General features: G+C 48.6%; 3 protein-coding genes across 7 annotated transcripts in view; 2 read left to right on the top strand and 1 right to left on the bottom strand.

Annotated features, from left to right (window-relative positions):
• The window catches only part of LOC120899657 (MAGUK p55 subfamily member 5-A), a 35,139-nt gene extending 24,066 nt beyond the window's left edge, over window positions 1-11,073 (top strand). For 4 of the 5 annotated variants that reach the window (XM_040305756.1, XM_040305747.1, XM_040305783.1 and 1 more), the window contains 10 exons: window positions 217-347; window positions 445-1,277; window positions 2,877-3,080; window positions 6,637-6,829; window positions 6,910-7,124; window positions 7,200-7,541; window positions 7,630-8,515; window positions 8,588-8,719; window positions 8,785-8,966; window positions 9,060-11,073. In XM_040305756.1, coding sequence (XP_040161690.1) covers window positions 217-347; window positions 445-1,277; window positions 2,877-3,080; window positions 6,637-6,829; window positions 6,910-7,124; window positions 7,200-7,541; window positions 7,630-8,515; window positions 8,588-8,719; window positions 8,785-8,966; window positions 9,060-9,239 — 3,298 coding nt within the window. In that variant the 3' untranslated portion in view covers window positions 9,240-11,073. The remainder of the gene's footprint in view (window positions 1-216; window positions 348-444; window positions 1,278-2,876; window positions 3,081-6,636; window positions 6,830-6,909; window positions 7,125-7,199; window positions 7,542-7,629; window positions 8,516-8,587; window positions 8,720-8,784; window positions 8,967-9,059) is intronic. The other variant, XM_040305765.1, reaches the window with a different exon arrangement.
• Window positions 11,074-13,695: 2,622 nt separating this feature from the next.
• Window positions 13,696-14,890, top strand: LOC120896525 (breast cancer metastasis-suppressor 1-like protein). Its single transcript, XM_040300708.1, has 3 exons — window positions 13,696-14,023; window positions 14,094-14,338; window positions 14,404-14,890. The coding sequence occupies exons 1-3, from the start codon at window positions 13,825-13,827 to the stop codon at window positions 14,668-14,670; spliced, it is 711 nt and encodes a 236-aa protein (XP_040156642.1). The 5' UTR covers window positions 13,696-13,824; the 3' UTR covers window positions 14,671-14,890.
• A 12-nt stretch (window positions 14,891-14,902) lies between these two features.
• Window positions 14,903-15,673, bottom strand: LOC120896526 (probable 39S ribosomal protein L49, mitochondrial). The gene is made up of 2 exons (XM_040300710.1): window positions 15,539-15,673; window positions 14,903-15,473 (listed from the first exon to the last, which is right to left on the bottom strand). Exons 1-2 carry the CDS (start codon window positions 15,629-15,631, stop codon window positions 15,006-15,008), a joined length of 561 nt encoding a protein of 186 aa, XP_040156644.1. The 5' UTR covers window positions 15,632-15,673; the 3' UTR covers window positions 14,903-15,005.
• Between the last annotated feature and the right edge of the window lie 2,751 nt (window positions 15,674-18,424).

Here is an 18,424-nt window from a genome sequence, read left to right as displayed (position 1 = left end):
AGGCACAACAGGATATTCCGAAAATGGGAGCTTTTGTTATCTTTTTCCTGGTGACTACCAGTGTACAGGGACTATCTTCTGGATCAGATGCCTTCTGGCAGACATACTGACTTTCTGACGGGGGTTTTGGGAAGGACCTGTACGATCAACTTCAACTTCAATAACATAAAAAAACTAATGTAAATCTCCTCGTATGTTTGTGCTTCCTTTCTGCAGGCCTCGCAGACGCAGCGGCTCCAGCATCGTGGTGCTGGGCGGTGATGACACCCTGAAGCCCTCCATACCTATTGATGACTATCAGGAGGACTTGGAAATGTACAATATGTTAGCGGCAAACCAGGATAATGGTAAGGTAGCGGGGTAGCGCTTATCTCCGGCGACCGCACAATCTGCGACCTCTGTTACTAAACCGACTTCTTCGGGGGGTTTCGTTTGTCATTGTAGGACCACACCGGGAAATGGCTGTCGATGTACCTGAATCGTTCATAGCCAGAAACAAAACGCCTCCGCGCTATCCACCGCCACGCAGCACGGTGACGGCGGCGGCGGCCAGTACACCGGCAACACCCGCGTCCACCCAGGTAAATCACGTTTCCAACGCAATGCCTCAGGTTGCGAAGCACCACCACCACCAACACCACAACCACCATCATCAGCAACAGCAACATCCAAACCATCATCTTCATCATCATCATCCACCGTCGTCGGTGCATCACAACACCCACCATCATCACGGTGGTGGTGGTGGTGGTGGCGTGTCACTCGAGCTGGAACCGCTCGATTCGTACAGTGAGCGGCACCTGTCCTCGCTGGACAGCAGTAGCCAGGAGTACGTGAAGAAGGGTATTATCAGCGGGGGTGGCGTTGGCGGCGGTGGCTCCAGCAAAGCGCCGTCGTCACTCGGTTCGGTCACGAGCGAGTTCGAACCGTCGCTGAATGGGTTCGGGCCACTGCACGGCAAGCACCACCACCACAGCACCGTCGGCGGTGGTGGTGGTGACTTGCTGCGCGGTTCGCTCAGCACCAACCGCAGCCCGTCGCCGTCGTCGTCGGGCGATCTCGGACCGCCCGAGTACGATGTCGGACCGCACCGGGAGCTGCCGGTCGACGTGCCGGACAGCTTTGTCGAGATGGTGAAGGGGCCGCCCCGCTATCCGCCACCCAAGCCGCTGATCATTAAAGACGCGATCCGTAAGAAAGAATCATGCTCATCCAGCGAATCGATTGATAAGCCCAAACCGCAAACACAGTCACCGTCGCCGCCGGCGCGAAACGAGGTATAATTTTTTTTTGTTTCGTTTTCGTTTGTTACGTTTTTGTTCCTTTCCCCTCACCACCCCTCAAAGAGTCCTGTCCTTTCGATGTTCTTCCTGTTAGTCTGTTTTGGGGAGCTTTTGTTTCCTGTTTCCATTTAGTATTCTTCCCAAAAAAAACAAGTAAATTCCACAAACACACACTCTCACATACTTATTCACGTATTTACACGGTTTTCCAGGAGTTCTCATAGCTGTGGGACACTTGATTGACTGCTTCTTAAGTGAAATGAACTTAATGTGAAGGGAATTGGACTCTTTTGCATCCTTGTAGGACAAATCTGATAGAAATTTCCAATGAGCCTGTCTAACAAGAGTGCCATAGAGTCCAATTTCCATCAAATAAGGTTCACTTCCAATAAAATGGAATCAAGGAAGTGTCCCACAACTATGAGAAGCCCTGAAAAATCCTGTATCAAGCATGCACCCCCGGCACCTTTAGTTTTTAAATGACTCACACGATCTGAATGCTCCTAAAAACGGTACACCATCGTACATGAAGTTCGATCACACGATCATGTTTAGTTGCATCTTTGGACACAATTTAGCGTAGTTAAACACTCACCATACAACATTTTTATTTTTCAATTACATTCATCTGTTCGGTAGTTCCAGTAATTAGTTATTTATGGACGAAATTTAGCTCTTAGTTTTGTACTATACTAAGTAGATTTTTTTTGAATTTAAACATTTTCGGTAGACTATTTAAATAATACAGAGCAGAGTGATGAGTAGATTTGTTGTTACATTTTGAGTTAATTTCCTTTTATTTCAATTCTTCTTAGTCGCTATCTAGAGTAGATGAAGATAAGAGAGCTTCACAGAATAGCCTTTCAATTCATATCAGAAGATTGTTAAACAAGTGCCATCCTATTTAAATTGTTATTTTCCATGCAGCTAAATCGATGCTTTTTGAGTAATTCCAAAAGATCCTAAGAACTGCTTTTTTGTTAGAATTTTCACGTGTTTTACCATATCTGAGCGATTCGTTTTTTGTTCTTATTTTTATTGCCCTTGATAAACATCCAAAACAATACAACCACACACGACTCATGTACCAAAACTTTTCCTATGTTTATTTAATGTCTTTTTTTGTAAACATTCCTTCCCACCATCTCCTCAACGTTTCGCCCCGGAGGTTTTCTTTCTTTTTTTTGTTTCGCGTGTGAATATTGCGTAAAACCCCAAACGAAGAAAAGCACTACCAAGGAACGAGTCGTCACCTCTATACTTCGTCCAATGGAACGGCGTAACTTTAGAAGCTCTTAGAGAGTTCGTTTTGTGTGTGTTTATCCCTTTGAAAAACAAGAGAAAGAGAGCCTATCACTCGTTAATTAGTAAAGGCGAAGTACTCGGTGCAGAAAGTACTTCCCCACACTGTGTATCACTCCTTCTTTTCACCGTACTTGCCGGTTTTTAGTGTGGTGGCGTGTGTGCAGCACAATCATTACCAACCTGTAGACAGAACGACGAGCAAAACGCGCATTGCAACCATCGCGGTGCGGTGTGCAAAAGGCAAATCAAAGCATTAATGTTTTGTCTTCTTTCCTTCCATTGTATTAGCTCAATGGCTCGTCGAAACCGGTGCCACCGCCCCGGGATCATCTGCGGATAGAGAAGGACGGCCGGCTCACCAATCGCGCACCAGTACCAGCTCCACAAGTGCCAGATCGTAAGATTGTGCCGAACGCATCATCACAGCACCAGCATATCGGCCAGGTCCTGGAACCGACCCCGGATCAGTTAGATAGCATTAAGAAGTTCCAGGTGAGTGTATGAGCGACGAACCCCAACAATAGTGTAGATGAGATGAAGATTTTTCTGGTGGCTGGGTTGTGCCGTTTCCGGTAGAAATAGTTTTGGCACCTTGCTCGGATCGTCTCGCCGACTCCATTAGGGTGTGGTGACACATTAGCGCCCACACGCCAGCTAACGACAAAAGTCATCTTTTTCCGGCCATTAGAGGCGATCGTCCGCGGGACGTAAATTGACTCGAATATCGGTCGGCCGGTCTGTCGACTGTCGCTGGGTGCGGGCTACCCTACTAAACGCACCCCATCGCGCTAGAATTGACAAACAAACTCACCCCTCGCCGTGTTTGGTACGCACACCACTACACACGCATACATATACCTGTGTCGGTCGCAGGGTGACAGGTGAAACTGCTATGCACAACCGTGTCTGTGTGCGTGTGTATCCGTCGGTCGTGTCGGATGCATTCTGATAGGTGTGTGTGTGTGTGTGTGTGTGTGTGTGTGTGTGTGTGTGTGTGTGTGTGTGTGTGTGTGTGTGTGTGTGTGTGTGTGTGTGTGTGTGTGTGTGTGTGTGTGTGTGTGTGTGTGTGTGTGTGTGTGTGTGTGTGTGTGTGTGTGTGTGTGTGTGTGTGTGTGTGTGTGTGTGTGTGTGTGTGTGTGTGTGTGTGTGTGTGTGTGTGTGTGTGTGTGTGTGTGTGTGTGTGTGTGCGTGTGTATCAAGTCGGCCACCGTGTTCCCATGTTACCGATGCATACAAAATAAGAGCATCCGCACCTGAGACCTGTGCGGTGCAATCAATCCCATTGGAAATGTCGCCTACTTTGTTGGCCCTACCGTACGCAACCGTCTCAAATCAGACATAACAAAACAAAACAAAAAATTGCCCTCCCCTCCCATTGTTTACATTGGAGCAATCGAAAGATTTGAGTGCTTTCGTTGCTTCAACTGTGCGCGGTTGTGGTGTTGCTGTAGGTGCATTTTTTACATGAACATGTACAGTGTTGTTGTGTGTTTGAAATTGTTACCATCTCACTAACGCGACAAACAAACTCGCTGTGCGCTGTGCTTTGCTGTTGTTTGGGACATTATTGTTTTCCACAGCCCAGTCAGTTTTTGTCCAGCCACGCGTTTCCGGCCCGGGGGAGGGCTGCTGTGCTTGTTGTTGTGTAGCTCTCTTTCCTGCGTTACAGTTTATACAACATTTCCAACCCCCCCGCCAACACGCCAACAGGTGTGGAGCAATTTGAATTGCAATCCATCCCCATTTTGGGTTGCCACTCGTTTTTTTTTATTATATTCGTTTTTGGACAAAGCGCGTGGACACAGAATCGCCGCACCAAAACAAACCCTCAAACAACCCCACTCTGGGCCGGGTCGTCGCATTTCCCACTGTCGTCACTGCTGTATGCGTGTGTGTGTGTTTGCGGGAACGAAGCGGGTCGTAGCAGCAGCAAAAAAGGGGGAAAAAGTAAACCGACCGCGGACCGATGTCCGTACGCCCGCGATGCGAACACTGCGCGACAGTATCATAACAACGGTGCTTGCGTGCTTGTTACTGGTCGTGTGACGGTGGTGACGGTGGTGGCACTCCGGGACAGAACGCCAGCCCGGCCGTGAGCTCTGTGTGTAGGCAACGCCGCGTGGAATGCGCATCTGAATTTTGAGCGTGGACATACGATCGGAAACGAATCAAACGATTGCAGTTTACACCCTCTCACGAACTCTCACCCCCCCTTCTGGGTGTGTGTGTCTGATGCCGGGAAGTGGAAAGTGCTTCCCGTGCGATAAAAAAGCAATGGTGTGTTGTGGCACGCTGTTAAAAGTGTGGTGCGTGATTCATACGGTGATTTTTATAAACACGCCATAAAACCGCGCGATATCGCGGCTACGATCGTAATCGGGTTTCCAATTGTGTGTGTGTATGTGTCCGACCGATAACAACGAAAACACTCGAAGCAAAACTCGTCATTCGAGTTGCTCTGTTGGGTTTGAAAAGTGTTCGATCGGGCTGTGTTCCGGTCCCCGTGGTTTACCTACTGTTACTAGCACTTAAATGTAGCGGAAACCCTTTGCCCGAGGGCGCCCCGTGTAAGCTTTAAATCCCTTGCAATTACATGCGCCACCCACCCCGTGTGTGTGTATGTCACGTACCCGCGAGAATATCTATCGATCGAAGAAAGAATAGATAATTAAATTACCCCACTCTGAAGTGAAGGCAACCAACCACCACGGGTCCATCATCATCAGCTGTGTGTGTCTTTTTTCTTGCCGAAGGTTACCTTGATAAGACGGCGCAGCACATTGAAAACAGCACATTGAAGAATTTGGGCCGCATTTGCATGCGATTTGGCACGTGCTGTGTTCCCGTTCGGAGGCTAAACGGCCGGACCGACCAACGGTGATGTAATTCCTATTACCGGGACAGCCGGTTTTCTGTGTGGTGGCTGTTGTTGTTGCTGTTGTTGTTTCTATGAGTGGCTGAATTCGCACACAGGTCCGGCGCGCGCCTGTTCTCTTCAGTGCGGTTGCGAGCGTCACTCGACAAAGTCACCCGCGATCGTGAACTTTCCCGCTGTTGGTGGTTGCTGTGCGACGATCCGACATCCGAATCAACCCTGAAGAATCGCTCCTTTCCCCCTTTGTGTTTGTGTGTTTGTGTGTGTGTGCTAGTGCACGAATTTTGTGCAAACTGGTTAGGGTCAGCTGGTGGTGTCGATAATTGACTTTCTATTTCTGAAACCACCGTCTCCATCCTACAAAACCATTTCCAACATGGCGACTGCCCACTGCGACTGGCGGTCAAGTTGAGAGCCGTCCGTCGAAGCGCTCCCACCTGGGGCACACACGTAGTAGTAGTAGCAGTAGGCTCTGGAGTGTGGGTTGACGACACAATCTCGGCGCTTGCGACTTTCGTCCCACACACACACACTCCGCACAGAGCAACCCCTAAAACCAGTTTGTGCGGGAGAAATTCCCCGATAAGGGTGGATGCCGACGCAGCCGTCCCAAACAACAAGCTCCCAAACCGGGGCCCAAAAAGGACAGACTTTTTCCCGCGTCCCGGGTCGGTGTGGCTGTGCTGTGTTTCGTTTAGAGTTTGCTCATAAAACCCCAATCTTCTTCCCCAGTGAGTAGATTTTCGTAGAGCTTTTTGCAACAAACGCGTGCGTGCGTTTGCGCACCAAGCGCATGTGCAGCGGCGGCAGCACAAGGTTCTGACCTTGGTCGGGCGTGCTCGGTTGCTGAAAGGCGGTGAAAACCGAGGCGATCTCCAGCCGATCGTTTAGCCAAACGCGATCGTGCTTGGACAGTGTTGGCGGGGCAGGTAGTGTGGGAAACGCACGATACGGCGGCGTCTTGCGATCGAAGATGCTCGACCGTGCTCATCAGGCGGGGCCAGCGGTCATGGGAACGAACGGTGGCGTTACCCTTGCCCCGTCCAACTTGCTTTACGCGCAACGGCAGGCAAGTGTGCTGTGTGGTGCTGTGTTTGTGTCTGTTTTTACTGACAAGATCGCGCTTTTGTAGTTACTTTAAACTAATGAGCTTTCCCCCCCACTTCGTTACAGGAGCAACTGCGACGGCGAAGGGAGGACGAGGAGCGGATAGCGGCCCAGAATGACTTCCTGCGGAACAGTTTGCGCGGCTCGCAGCGGCTGCGCGCGCTGCAGGACAACCCGATCGAGAAGCCGCCGGTCGGCGTCGACAACGAGGCGTACGCGGACGATGAGGTGGTGGCGGTGGCGGCGGAGAAGATTATCGGTACGTGGGTCACTGTCGCACAGCCGTTTGCACACAGAATTAATCCACAATTGCACAATTATACACACTCACACACGCAGGGTACGGCGAGCTGGTGGCGGCACTGCAGCGACTCCAGGGGCACCTCAACAAGCACGGCCTGGCGGCACTCGCTGGCCGGGTGACGGCAGCCCAGAGCCTGCTGCTCGGTCCGGGCATCGCGCGGGCCCTGGCCGTCCGGACGGCGGTCCTCGAGCGGCGGCGCCCGAAGATACCGAACCCCATCTGCCCCAATGCTCAAGCGCTAGCGAAGGATGTAAGTGAACGGTCGCCACATTTGTATGAGCGAGATTGTAATGCGCAGCACTTTGCCCCCTTTGCCTTCTTCCAGTGCGTCGAAGCGCTGGCCCAGTCCCGCTCGCAAACCGCGATCGAGCTGTGCGATCTGCTGTCCACGTACGAGATGGAGGGTCTGCTGCTGGCGCACGATCGGATCGCCTCGACCACGGACCGTTCGCCGATCGCTTCGTACGGTGGCAGCCCGATCACCGTCCCGGTGCCGCTCGGCACGGCCAGCAACAACACCACCAGCAACAACACCACCACCAGCAGCAACAACAACAACAGCATCAACAATAACACCTTGACCAGTGCGGTGAAACCGGCCACTGTCATGCCATCAATTCCAAATAACGCTAGTTTAGTGAACAATAACAATAACAACATCGCTAAGGTAAGAGGAATTCACGCGCAGTGTGTAATTTTGCCGTCAGAACTAACCGGTATTTCCCTCCTCTTTCCACCTTCCCACACCTTCGCAGAGGGAACCAATGAGTGTGCCGCTCGGGGTGCTGCGCGACGGCAGCCAGGACCACATCAAGATCATCCAGATCGAAAAGTCGTCCGAGCCGCTCGGTGCCACCATCCGGAACGAGGGCGAAGCGGTCGTGATCGGGCGGGTCGTGCGGGGCGGTGCGGCCGAAAAGTCCGGCCTGCTGCACGAGGGCGACGAAATACTGGAGGTGAACGGGATCGAGATGCGCGGCAAGTCGGTGAACGATGTGTGCGCCCTGCTCGGCTCGATGACCGGCACGCTCACGTTTCTGGTCGTGCCGGCCGGCGTACCGCAGATACTGCCCGGGCTCGGTATGCGCGATCCGCCCGTGCTGCACGTGCGGGCACACTTCGACTACGACCCCGAGGACGACCTGTACATACCGTGCCGGGAGCTGGGCATCAGCTTCCAGAAGGGTGACGTGCTGCACGTGATTTCGCGCGACGATCCGAACTGGTGGCAGGCGTACCGGGAGGGCGAAGAGGATCAAACGCTCGCCGGGCTGATACCGAGCCAGTCGTTCCAGCATCAGCGCGAATCGATGAAGCTGGCGATCGCGGGCGAGGTGGGGCTGCGCACGCGCAAAGACATCAACGGGAAGGCGGGCGGCGGCTCGACCCTGCTGTGCGCCCGCAAGGGCCGGAAGAAGAAGAAGAAGGCCAGCAGCGAGCATGGGTACCCGCTGTACGCGACCGCCACCGCGGACGATCCCGACCCGGAGGAGATACTCACGTACGAGGAGGTGGCACTGTACTACCCGCGTGCCTCCCACAAGCGACCGATCGTGCTGATCGGGCCGCCGAACATTGGGCGGCACGAGCTGCGCCAGCGGTTGATGGCGGATTCGGAGCGCTTTGCCGCGGCCATTCCTCGTAAGCTGGATGCTGTTGTTGGGGAAAGAATTGGGCGCTTAATTAATGATGTTTTTATTTTCTTTCTCGCAGATACGTCACGAGCTCAGCGGGAGGGCGAAGTGCCGGGCCAGGACTATCACTTCATCTCGCGGCAACAGTTCGAGTCGGACATCCTGGCCCGCAAGTTCGTCGAGCACGGTGAATACGAGAAAGCGTACTATGGTGAGTGTGCTTTGGCGCTGGGTTGGTGTGGCCCTTCCTTTATTAATCGATTCCATTCCTCACAGGCACATCGCTGGAAGCTATCCGAGCGGTGGTCGCTAGCGGCAAGATATGTGTGCTGAATCTGCACCCCCAGAGCCTTAAGCTGCTGCGCTCGTCCGATCTGAAGCCATACACCGTGCTGGTGGCACCGCCCAGCCTGGAAAAGCTGCGCCAAAAGCGGATACGAACCGGTGAACCGTACAAGGTCGGTATCATCGAGCTTTGGCTAGTAAAATTGTACCTTTTTTTTTTCTTTCTTTCTCTAAATTCGCATTCCTTCTTTCTTGTCCCCCTGTAGGAAGAAGAACTGAAGGAAATCATTGCCACCGCACGCGACATGGAGGCACGCTGGGGCCACCTGTTCGATATGATCATCATCAACAATGATACCGAGCGGGCGTACCATCAGCTGCTGGCCGAGATCAATTCGCTCGAGCGGGAACCGCAGTGGGTCCCGAGCAGCTGGCTGCACAACTAGGTACCATCGCGGCACAGAAGTCGCTCGCCGTGGGCATCATAGCAGCTGGGCTGGCCGCAGCTGGCTAGGTATAGGGCGGGATAGGAGGGATCTTACCGAGGATGCAAGTCGATCAGTCCCTCGTAGCACGTGGATTTGTAGGGAAACACCACATTGCGTTAGGGAAGCTATTCCAGCTGTATGGGGAAGAACGGGCTTTAGGACCCGTCCGAACAAATCAAGTACAGTGTAAACCGTAGGTAATCACCACCAGAAGTCCAGAATGTCGGTGTTAGGACCCGGAGCGAATCTTCTTACCTAGACATCCTAGCGAAATCGTCAACTATCGTACGTCGTACTCCCCCGTTTAAAACTCAATAGATTCTTATTATACATATGCATATAGATACATATATATATACATACATACATACATAAATGTACGTATCACTATACTTTATTGAGCCTTGTTATGTTATCTTTTGTCTCACTCTCTCAAAACACACACACCCACACAGGCTCACAGCCACACGCACACGGTGTGGCACGGTTTAGCGAAGGAATGGGCCTGTCGTTCTGTGCAACGATTGCCCTTTCCTCTGTTGGGTCGATCGACAATGGATAACAATTTTGTAGTACTCTCTCACACTCTCTCTCTCTCTCTCTCTCTCGCTCTCTCTCTCTTTTACGCATAATTTTATACACTTACTTTACGTAGTAACCAATTGTGTATTGCACGTTGTGAAATCTGTCGTAGGACAGAGAAAGAAACAGAAAGAGAGAGAGAGAGAGAGAGAGAGAGAGAGAGAGAGAGAGAGAGAGAGAGAGCTGAAGACATATTGTGGTCACAGGAATGGGGTTTTTGTTATACATTAGTGAATAGTATTTTGCTTTTGAGCGAACGCGAAGGAAATGGCATGTCGTTCTGTGCAGGGACTGCCATTATCCCTTCCCAGTAGCTCTGTGCGTGTGTGTGTGTGTAGTGTAGCCTTTTTTTGTTTTTAGAATAATGAATGTTTTATTTATCTAGAGTTTTATGTGGCAAACCCGACGTGGGAAAGGAAAGGGAGAAAAAGAGGGTTGAGTAAGAGGGAAATGGGATGGCCTGCTGTAGTAGAAGGTGTAATATCTTTTTTGTCTTGGTTGTCTTTGTTTTTCACAAGGAAGCATTCTATTGCATCTTAGAAAAAGACACGAGCAGTAAAACCCGAGTACACAATAAAAAAGCAATTTCTAAATGTCGTAACAAATACTATCAATCCCGCGTAGAATAGATGGTGGGGGAAAAAATGAGGCGATGTTATAGAAAGGCTGCGAGAAACGAGAAACGTGTAAAACAAAGCAAAACAAACCCCCCGGGGAAGATGAAATAGGAAGTAATGCAAAAATCATACAGAAAAGAAAACCAATGTAATGTAGTTACGGTAATAAAATGAACAAACACAACAACAAAACAAACAAAGAAGAGAAACAACAACAACCAACATGTAGAGGAAAAAGTATATTGATGAAATGGTATGAAAAGATGTTGTTTACGTTGCGAGATGAAAACAGCAGAAAAGAAAACATATATAGAAATCAGTTAAATAATCAGCCGCAGCAAGCAAGCAAGCAAGCAACCCGCCCGCCCCATGTGTCAGAGACCTTAGTGGAACGATTAGTACGTACTTGGAGAAGGTAGTGAGTCCAAACATTCACACGAAAACAAATCAAAATAATTATAATGCGGCTGCCGTGCGCCGAACGGTTCGATTCCTAGGAACATTACATTGCGTGGGAAAGCAAACAAGTCCTTTTCCCATCCTCCCCTTCTTCTTCTAGACAGAACAAATAAATGCAAATGAAAACAAAATAATAATAATACCGTGTGTAGAACCAAGTACCAAGTGCGATCGTAAGCGATCGTAGTTCTGTAGTTTTCTTCTTTTGAGGAGCTCCACGTGCACGCGCGCTCAAAAACTATGGATGACATCAACTACACTATGTAAGAGATTAAAAGGTTCCACGTGTGCGCCTTGTACGCACACGTGCGATAGAATATCGTAGAGTTGGTTGTAGGATTCTTACGGGTCGAACTATATTGAGGATTGATTATGGTCAAACAAGGTCTAGTGTAATGGGATAGTGAATGCCAAAAACAAAACGACGTTTTGTTCGTATGTTAAAGTAAAGACTTATCGAACTTTTTGGGTAATATTTTTGGGGGTGCACATTATTAAGTTGCAAAAAAGTGGTTACTGTACCGTGTAGAAAATTAGTTTTTTTAATGTAATTTTATTCCTAATTTTACTCACAAATGACGTGCAAATGAATAGTCCGTGAATAAACAATAAATTACTTCAAATACCTTTTCTTGTTTGCTTTTCTTGGATGAATTACGCGAAACAAATAAAAAAAAAACACACTTTCACAAACCGAAAACGTCCCAAACGCAGTAACGGCTATTTTGAATTCGTGCCGTTTCCTACCCCTCGCCAAAAACTGGCGAACTGTCAGCGCGCTGAAGCTGTCAACAGAGTGACCAGAAATACCGATTTATTTGTGTTCCTACCGATTTTTTATATGCCTACCGATTCGCAGATGAGCCCCCTAAAACTACCGATTTTCCATTTATCCTACCGAAAATCACAGATATTTGATTTTTCAGTCGTTTAAGCTTAATCTGTGGCGCTTGGGATGCTATTTCAAGGATTGTTAACCACATTTGTTACTTAACGCGCTGATGCACGTTTGTTTGCCTGGCTCTTTTTATCCGTTAAAATTTAATGTTCATAATAAGTAGACTATGTCAGTTGTGGGGATTTCGAGAATTGCTCGCCAAAGAAAATTATTTTAATTTGAATTTGAATCTCGCTGTCCGCGGTTTAGGCTCACCTGACAGAAAAAGAGAATTAAATTTTCAGGCGAGGGGAAGGTAGAAACACACGGTGGGGGTCCGGCCCTAGATCGGATCCGAAGTCCGTTGTTTTGGGCTGATAATTAATGAATGGCGGATGGAGCGCTACCACAGGGAGAATGCGCTCTCTTGCTCATTCTTCTTCTTCATTTGGCACAACAGTCGCTGCCGGTCAAGGCCTGCCTGTACCCACTAGTGAAGTGGGCTTGGCTTTCAGTGACTTATTGGTACCATAGCAGGATAGTCAGTCCTACCTATGGGGGGTCGGTCTATTCGGGGCTTGAACCCACGACGGGCATGTTATTAAGTCGTTCGAGTTGACGACTGTACCACCAGACCGGCGCTTTCTTGCATGCCTTTAAAATACACGAGGCGCTCTCACTGAAAAGAACGCTCGCTCGCGCTGTTTCATTGTATTTTCCTCATACCCCTTCCTTTCCGTTTCTTCCCGAACAAGCTGCACTAGTGCGAGCGAGACACCGATACCACCATGCCGCTAGGAGAAAACCAAACTGAGCGCGCAGGCTGAAAGTGAACGCACACATTCACACATGTGTAATTGTGTGAGTGCAAAAACTGTGTGGAAACCAAAACACGCTCGCGGCTCTGCGTAATTCCGTGTATTTCCAACCGTCTCCCCCTGCTTCTACATGCCCCTCGTCTGAAAGACGCACACTTTTTCATTCTCTTTGCTAGAAGGATAATCATTAAAATAATTGATTAAATTTAAATGGTTGCGTTCTCAACAGTGCTCCTGCCGAAATCTGCCAATATAATCTGGCCACATTGGCTCGCAGGGCAAAAGCTCGCTCGAAAGGTCAACAACCGTCGCAAAACGTCAAAAACGACCGTCGCCAGCGCCTCGAAATCGTTGCGAGTTTCGCTTGCTGGCGACGTCGGTTTGCAGTACAGCGACGCCAGTTTTGACGTTTTGCGACGGTTTTGCGACGGTGGCCGCCAAAAGCTCGCCTTGCCCTGTGGGCAAAGTGACCAGAAATACCGATGTATATATATATATATATATATATATATATGTTTCAGTTTGAAGGAAAAAATCTCAATTTTTTGTAATCATTGAACGATGAAACTCAGCCAAACAATCAAATCAATCTAAATAATCCAGCGAAAATCAAATTACAACACGTACGATAAAATCGCATCCAATGGAGCACTGCAGTGGCCCTTAGCGGTCGCGTGGAGCCCCAAGAAAAAGAACTTGCTACTACTGAGAAAAAAGAATGAGCATCTTAGTTATTCTTTGGTTAAGAATTCCTAGTACCATTTTCAGATCAACACTTCAGAAAGACCTTCATTTGTGTAACCGCTGAACCAAATCTAATCCATATCCTAAGTAAAGGATGCATATTCTTTTGAAATGGAACTTTAATTTTGCGCATTAGTGCCCCCCCCCCCCCATCACGCTTAACACTTCTTTCGCTTTCACTTCTTTCAACTCGAGTTCAGTTTCGAGTTTTAACCTACCGAAAACTACCGATAAAATTTTGATGCGCCTACCGAAAACCGCCAAAATAATCTGGCCACACTGGCTGTCAAAGTAACGCCATCGCAAAAACGGGGGCAAAAAAAAACAGGCAGTGCGCAAGCAAGCCAGAGCGTAAACAAAGCGCTGCTGCTGCAAACGGAAAACATCCAAAAAGGTGAACGAAATTCTACGCTGTGAACGTTTCCGCCCGGGGCCCGTTCGACGCCATGCCGCCTGTAAAAACCGATGGAGACAGCGACGGGGACGGCGATCTGTCCGGGGCCGAGTCGGAACGGTCCGGATCGAGCCAGGGGCAGGACCACGATTCCAGCGCGGAGGAAGCGGATGAGCCCGATTCGGACGATTCGTCGGAAATGTCCGAGGGAGAGTGCGAACGAAGGCGCACCAACTGCCAGGACAATCTGAGTAAGTGTGCGGCAGGGGCGGGGAAGTGGATCAATTGCAATAATCGGACGACCTCTTGCCACCTTTGCAGCAAGCCTGGAGAAACAGTTCGCCATCCTGAAGGAGCAGCTGTACAAGGAGCGGATGGTGCAGGTGGACCACAAGCTGCAGCAGATCCGGGGCGGCCGGTTGCAGGACTACTTTGTGCCGCTGCAGCAGCTGCAAACCAACATGGACAGCCGGAAGGAGGTCGCGGAAGTGATGAAGAAGTACCGCGTGAATAACGTGAAGAACAAGTACGAGGGTGAACTGCAGGCCTGCTACCAACACTTTGAGGTAAGATTGAACGACAACGAAGCGCGCCCATTCCCCCTATCAACAATGCTCTTTACCCTGTGCAGAGTGAGAAAAACCTCGCCATAGACGCGATCAGCGACGAGCTGATGGAGAAGGTGCGCCGCCTGGAGGAGGATCGGCACAATGTGGACATTTCCTGGGCGGACTGGGGCACCAGCACCCGCACGGCGAAGGTGCGTGGCCCGGGCCGCAAGAAGGCGGTAACCGTGTCCGGCCCGTACATTGTGTACATGCTGCGGGAGGAGGAAATTCTCGACGACTGGACGGCGATTCGAAAAGCACTGAAACGATCGACGGCGGCCGCTACCTGATATTTATCATAGTAAGTATTCCAAACGGAGGAGAGTGTGTGTGTGTATAGGGCGTAGGCGGTAAAGTTTTGAACGGCCCGTATCGGTACGGTCTGCGAGTGTATTTTCTGCAATAAGCAATCCTGCTAAAAGACTTAAGGTGTGTACATCGTGGAAAGGATAGCGCGATCAATCATGAATTTCTTTTTTACCTTGTATTAAAATTAATATGAAAAATCGACCCGAAATCCGATTTCCTGTCTCACCCATCCGAAGCATCGCGTTTAAGCTATTTAGTCACTAAAATGCACGCTTTATTTAACACCATTTGCCCACCGACAGACCGAACCCCCTCTTCACATTCCCTTCTCGAGCAGGAACTTTTCCACGAACGCGACATGGTCGCCCTTCAGCTCGATCTGTCCGCTCATCTCGTTCACGCGCGTAATAATCGGCCGGTTCAGCTGGCGCTCGATGTGATAGCGCAGCTCCGCCTCCAGCAGCCATATGTCGCCCTCCACGTGCCGGACGGCCGTTATTCGCCGCTGGCCCCGGAACGACCGGCGCAAGTACACCGGTAGCATGTGATTTTTCGTCCGCTGCACCACATACTTCAGGCCGGGCTGAGGGTTGGCCGGTTTCCAGCCCGACGGGTACGCGTCCTTCGCCGTCGGCTTGGGCACGGTGCGGGGCGCAAGCAGCCGCTCGACATACTTCCACTCGGGCGGGTTCCGTACGACCTCCACCTCGGGATACTGGGCCAAATCACCGACCGGTTCGGACGAGCGGAAGGAAGACCATCGTACGGAGGCTGCTGTTACATTCTAAGAGGAAAAGAAGCAGTTAATTTCATTGTATTACTGGTGAGTATTATAATATCTGCACGTACCTGTACGGGTTTCGGGAGGTGGTGGTTAATAGAATGTAGGGAAATGATTCGATTTAAGCTGAATGTTTTGCTGCACACCATGCGAAGCGCCATGATTACGAAAACAAATGTGTTTGTTCGCGTCGCACACTGACAAGCGCCGCTGGGTCGGTGCGTGTTCGCGTCGGAATGAAAAACGGTTCGCCTTTTCCGACAACGTGACGTTTGCATTTTAAAATGACAGTTGTGCTGTTGTGCGACAGTAGGAGAGCAAAATTAATGTCGGTTTGTTGGAGATTTAATATAAGAAGGGCGTTTAAAAGATATATTTTATAGTTGATCAATTATTAAACAATAGAAAGGTTATATTTTAATGTGTAAAAGTTAACATAAATTAAAACACCTAAAATCGCTTATTATTCACCTTTCCAAGGTGCTAGAATAATTTTCGTTTAGAATAACGGACTAAAAGCTTCCCAATTAAAACTTTACTAAACTCTTTAAAGATTGCATAAAAGAATTCGTCTTGCAATATGAAATATTTTATTAAAATAATCTTGTCAAATTAGCTCTTTAATTCGGAATTATCTACTGTAATGATTTCTTTCTATTAACGATTGCATCTTCCTCCCACCAAATGCTATAAAACACCACACAGCCACGTAATAAAAGAAGCTTATCAATTGAACAATGAGGACGACATTTGCCAGTCAGCCAGTTATCTTTCCACTAGACTTGATGCTAACCATCAACGTCAATGTTGAGGATGATCTGGGTTTTTTTTGCATCTCAACCAGAACCAGTCAAAGTACGAACATGTTTCTTCATCGTTTCAACGGCCACATGCTTGGGGTGGAAAGTTTGAGATGGAAAGTTTTTCTTTTCTTTCTTTTGTGCCTCCCGTACGCCTGTTCCGGTTCCTGTCCGTGTCTCGATTGTGTCTTAATTCCGATTAGCCGGATGGTAAAGTGAAGATGATAACCGTTATGTACTTTTTCCCGTTTTAAGATGGAACGGATGAACAACGGCCATAAAAAAAGCCCAAACTAAATTGAGCTTTTGCCGGCCTTTCCGAACGCTAGAAGTGCATGCAAAAGCGAATTCCTTCCCAAAAAGACAGACCTCTCTGCAGCACAAAACCATTTCAAGGACATCGGAAACGGCCTAAAATACCATGCTGTACATAATGTACATGGCTGGCCTATTGGCAAGGTCCCCATCGTTGTCCATTTTCCAGCGTTCCGGTTTCCAAGCACACACACACACACACACACACACACCAGCCATGGCATGCGAAAGCTTCACCGAACGGACACCAACGGGGGCCAACGAGGTGGTCGTATCGATTTTTATCGTAAATCGTCGCATGCACGTCGCACACATAGACCAAACGGCGTAGGAACGTGCTGTAGAACATGCTGAGGTGTCCCTGTCACGACGATGATCCAAATCCCTTTATGTATCAGTTGAGTTTATTATCTTCATCATTAATCAGCAGTGGCCACCAGTGGCCGAGGATCAGTGTGCGACGGTGCCGCCGGAAACCGGACGTGCCGACGCGTTTCCCAATGGAGCACGAACATATTAGGTCGCAGTGTAATTGAAATCAATAGGCGTTTTGACGGCAATGATGGTGTGCCATCGTGTTTTGTAATCACGCTTATCTAATTAAGACTTCCAGCTGTCTGTCTTATCAGTAAATAGAGCCCCCGCTCCACCGCTTTGCAATCGGCTCGTACATAAAGCTCCCCAATGTTTACCTGCGACAATCAAAAGTTCAAACAAAACGAATCGATAATGCTGACGCAGCGCTTCCGCATCGCACTGACGGTATGGTTCTTTGTGAACTGCAGTCAAAATTAAGGGCAAATATTCTCCTTTTTATTCAATTAAAAATAAAGCAGGAGTAAGATGGTTTGGCAAAAGCTTTGCTCCTCTGCTATCGAGGCGAAGAGTTGAGCAAGCGAGAAACCTTCCTATTTCTGGGAAATGCCATACATAATGCCAGCTCCATTTTGTAAAGCTAGCCCCCCTTGTTTGGTGACCTTTCTGCTGCCCAATTAGCATTTCCAATTTCTCCATCATCGAAAGCACAAACAACGCCTAAGCACATTTATAAGGGTTTTCTTTTTCTTCTTCAAACGAATGCATTATCCGTCTATTAACGAACAGCAAAAAAATGACAATTTTTACGACTGCGTCACTCAATTGCGTTGCAGTCAAATGCTTTCACTCCCCTCACGAACCCCGTCAGTAACCTGATCCTTGCACTGTTTCTTGAGGAAAATGATACGAACAGATAGAGAGAGAGAGAGAAAGAGAGATTGAAGGGCTCCAACCTCTGTATAACGATCTATGGCGCAAAAAAATCCCGGGAAAACAAACGGTTAAAGTAAATAGAAATGCGATACGTATCTATTTTCCAGTGTGTATGTGTGTTTTTTTATGGTTGGTTTGATATACAGTTAGAATATATTAGCATACCACTCACATTAATAATATGTGTCGATAGCGCCGACCTTCTTTGTTGAGGACTGTCAGACCAAGTGCTTGTTGTTCAGATCCGTTTATTCAATGCTTGAAGTGTATCCTTTCTCACATTTACTAAGTATGATTAGGTCCTTTTTTAAAAATTGATATAAGGAAACAAACAACAAGATTTAAACAACAAACAAAGAACGTCCTCTACGGTCCTTTCCTTCTAAATATATTATAAAGAATACATTACAAGTCAATTTAGGGCTATTTTTTCCCTGGAGGTAGTCGGACAATGTAGTGAGAAAAATATAAAAAGAAGAGTGAGAGTGGCGAATGGGGCCAATAGGCCAAAAGCCAATTTCTTACAGCAATACTTGCTGCTACGATGACCGCATTCTGGGCCAGCGGAATGCTTGCTAGAATATGATT

This window comes from Anopheles arabiensis, chromosome 2 (genome assembly GCF_016920715.1).
Source record: "Anopheles arabiensis isolate DONGOLA chromosome 2, AaraD3, whole genome shotgun sequence".
NCBI lineage: Eukaryota > Metazoa > Arthropoda > Insecta > Diptera > Culicidae > Anopheles > Anopheles arabiensis.
This window is presented reverse-complemented; position numbering and strand designations above follow the sequence as displayed.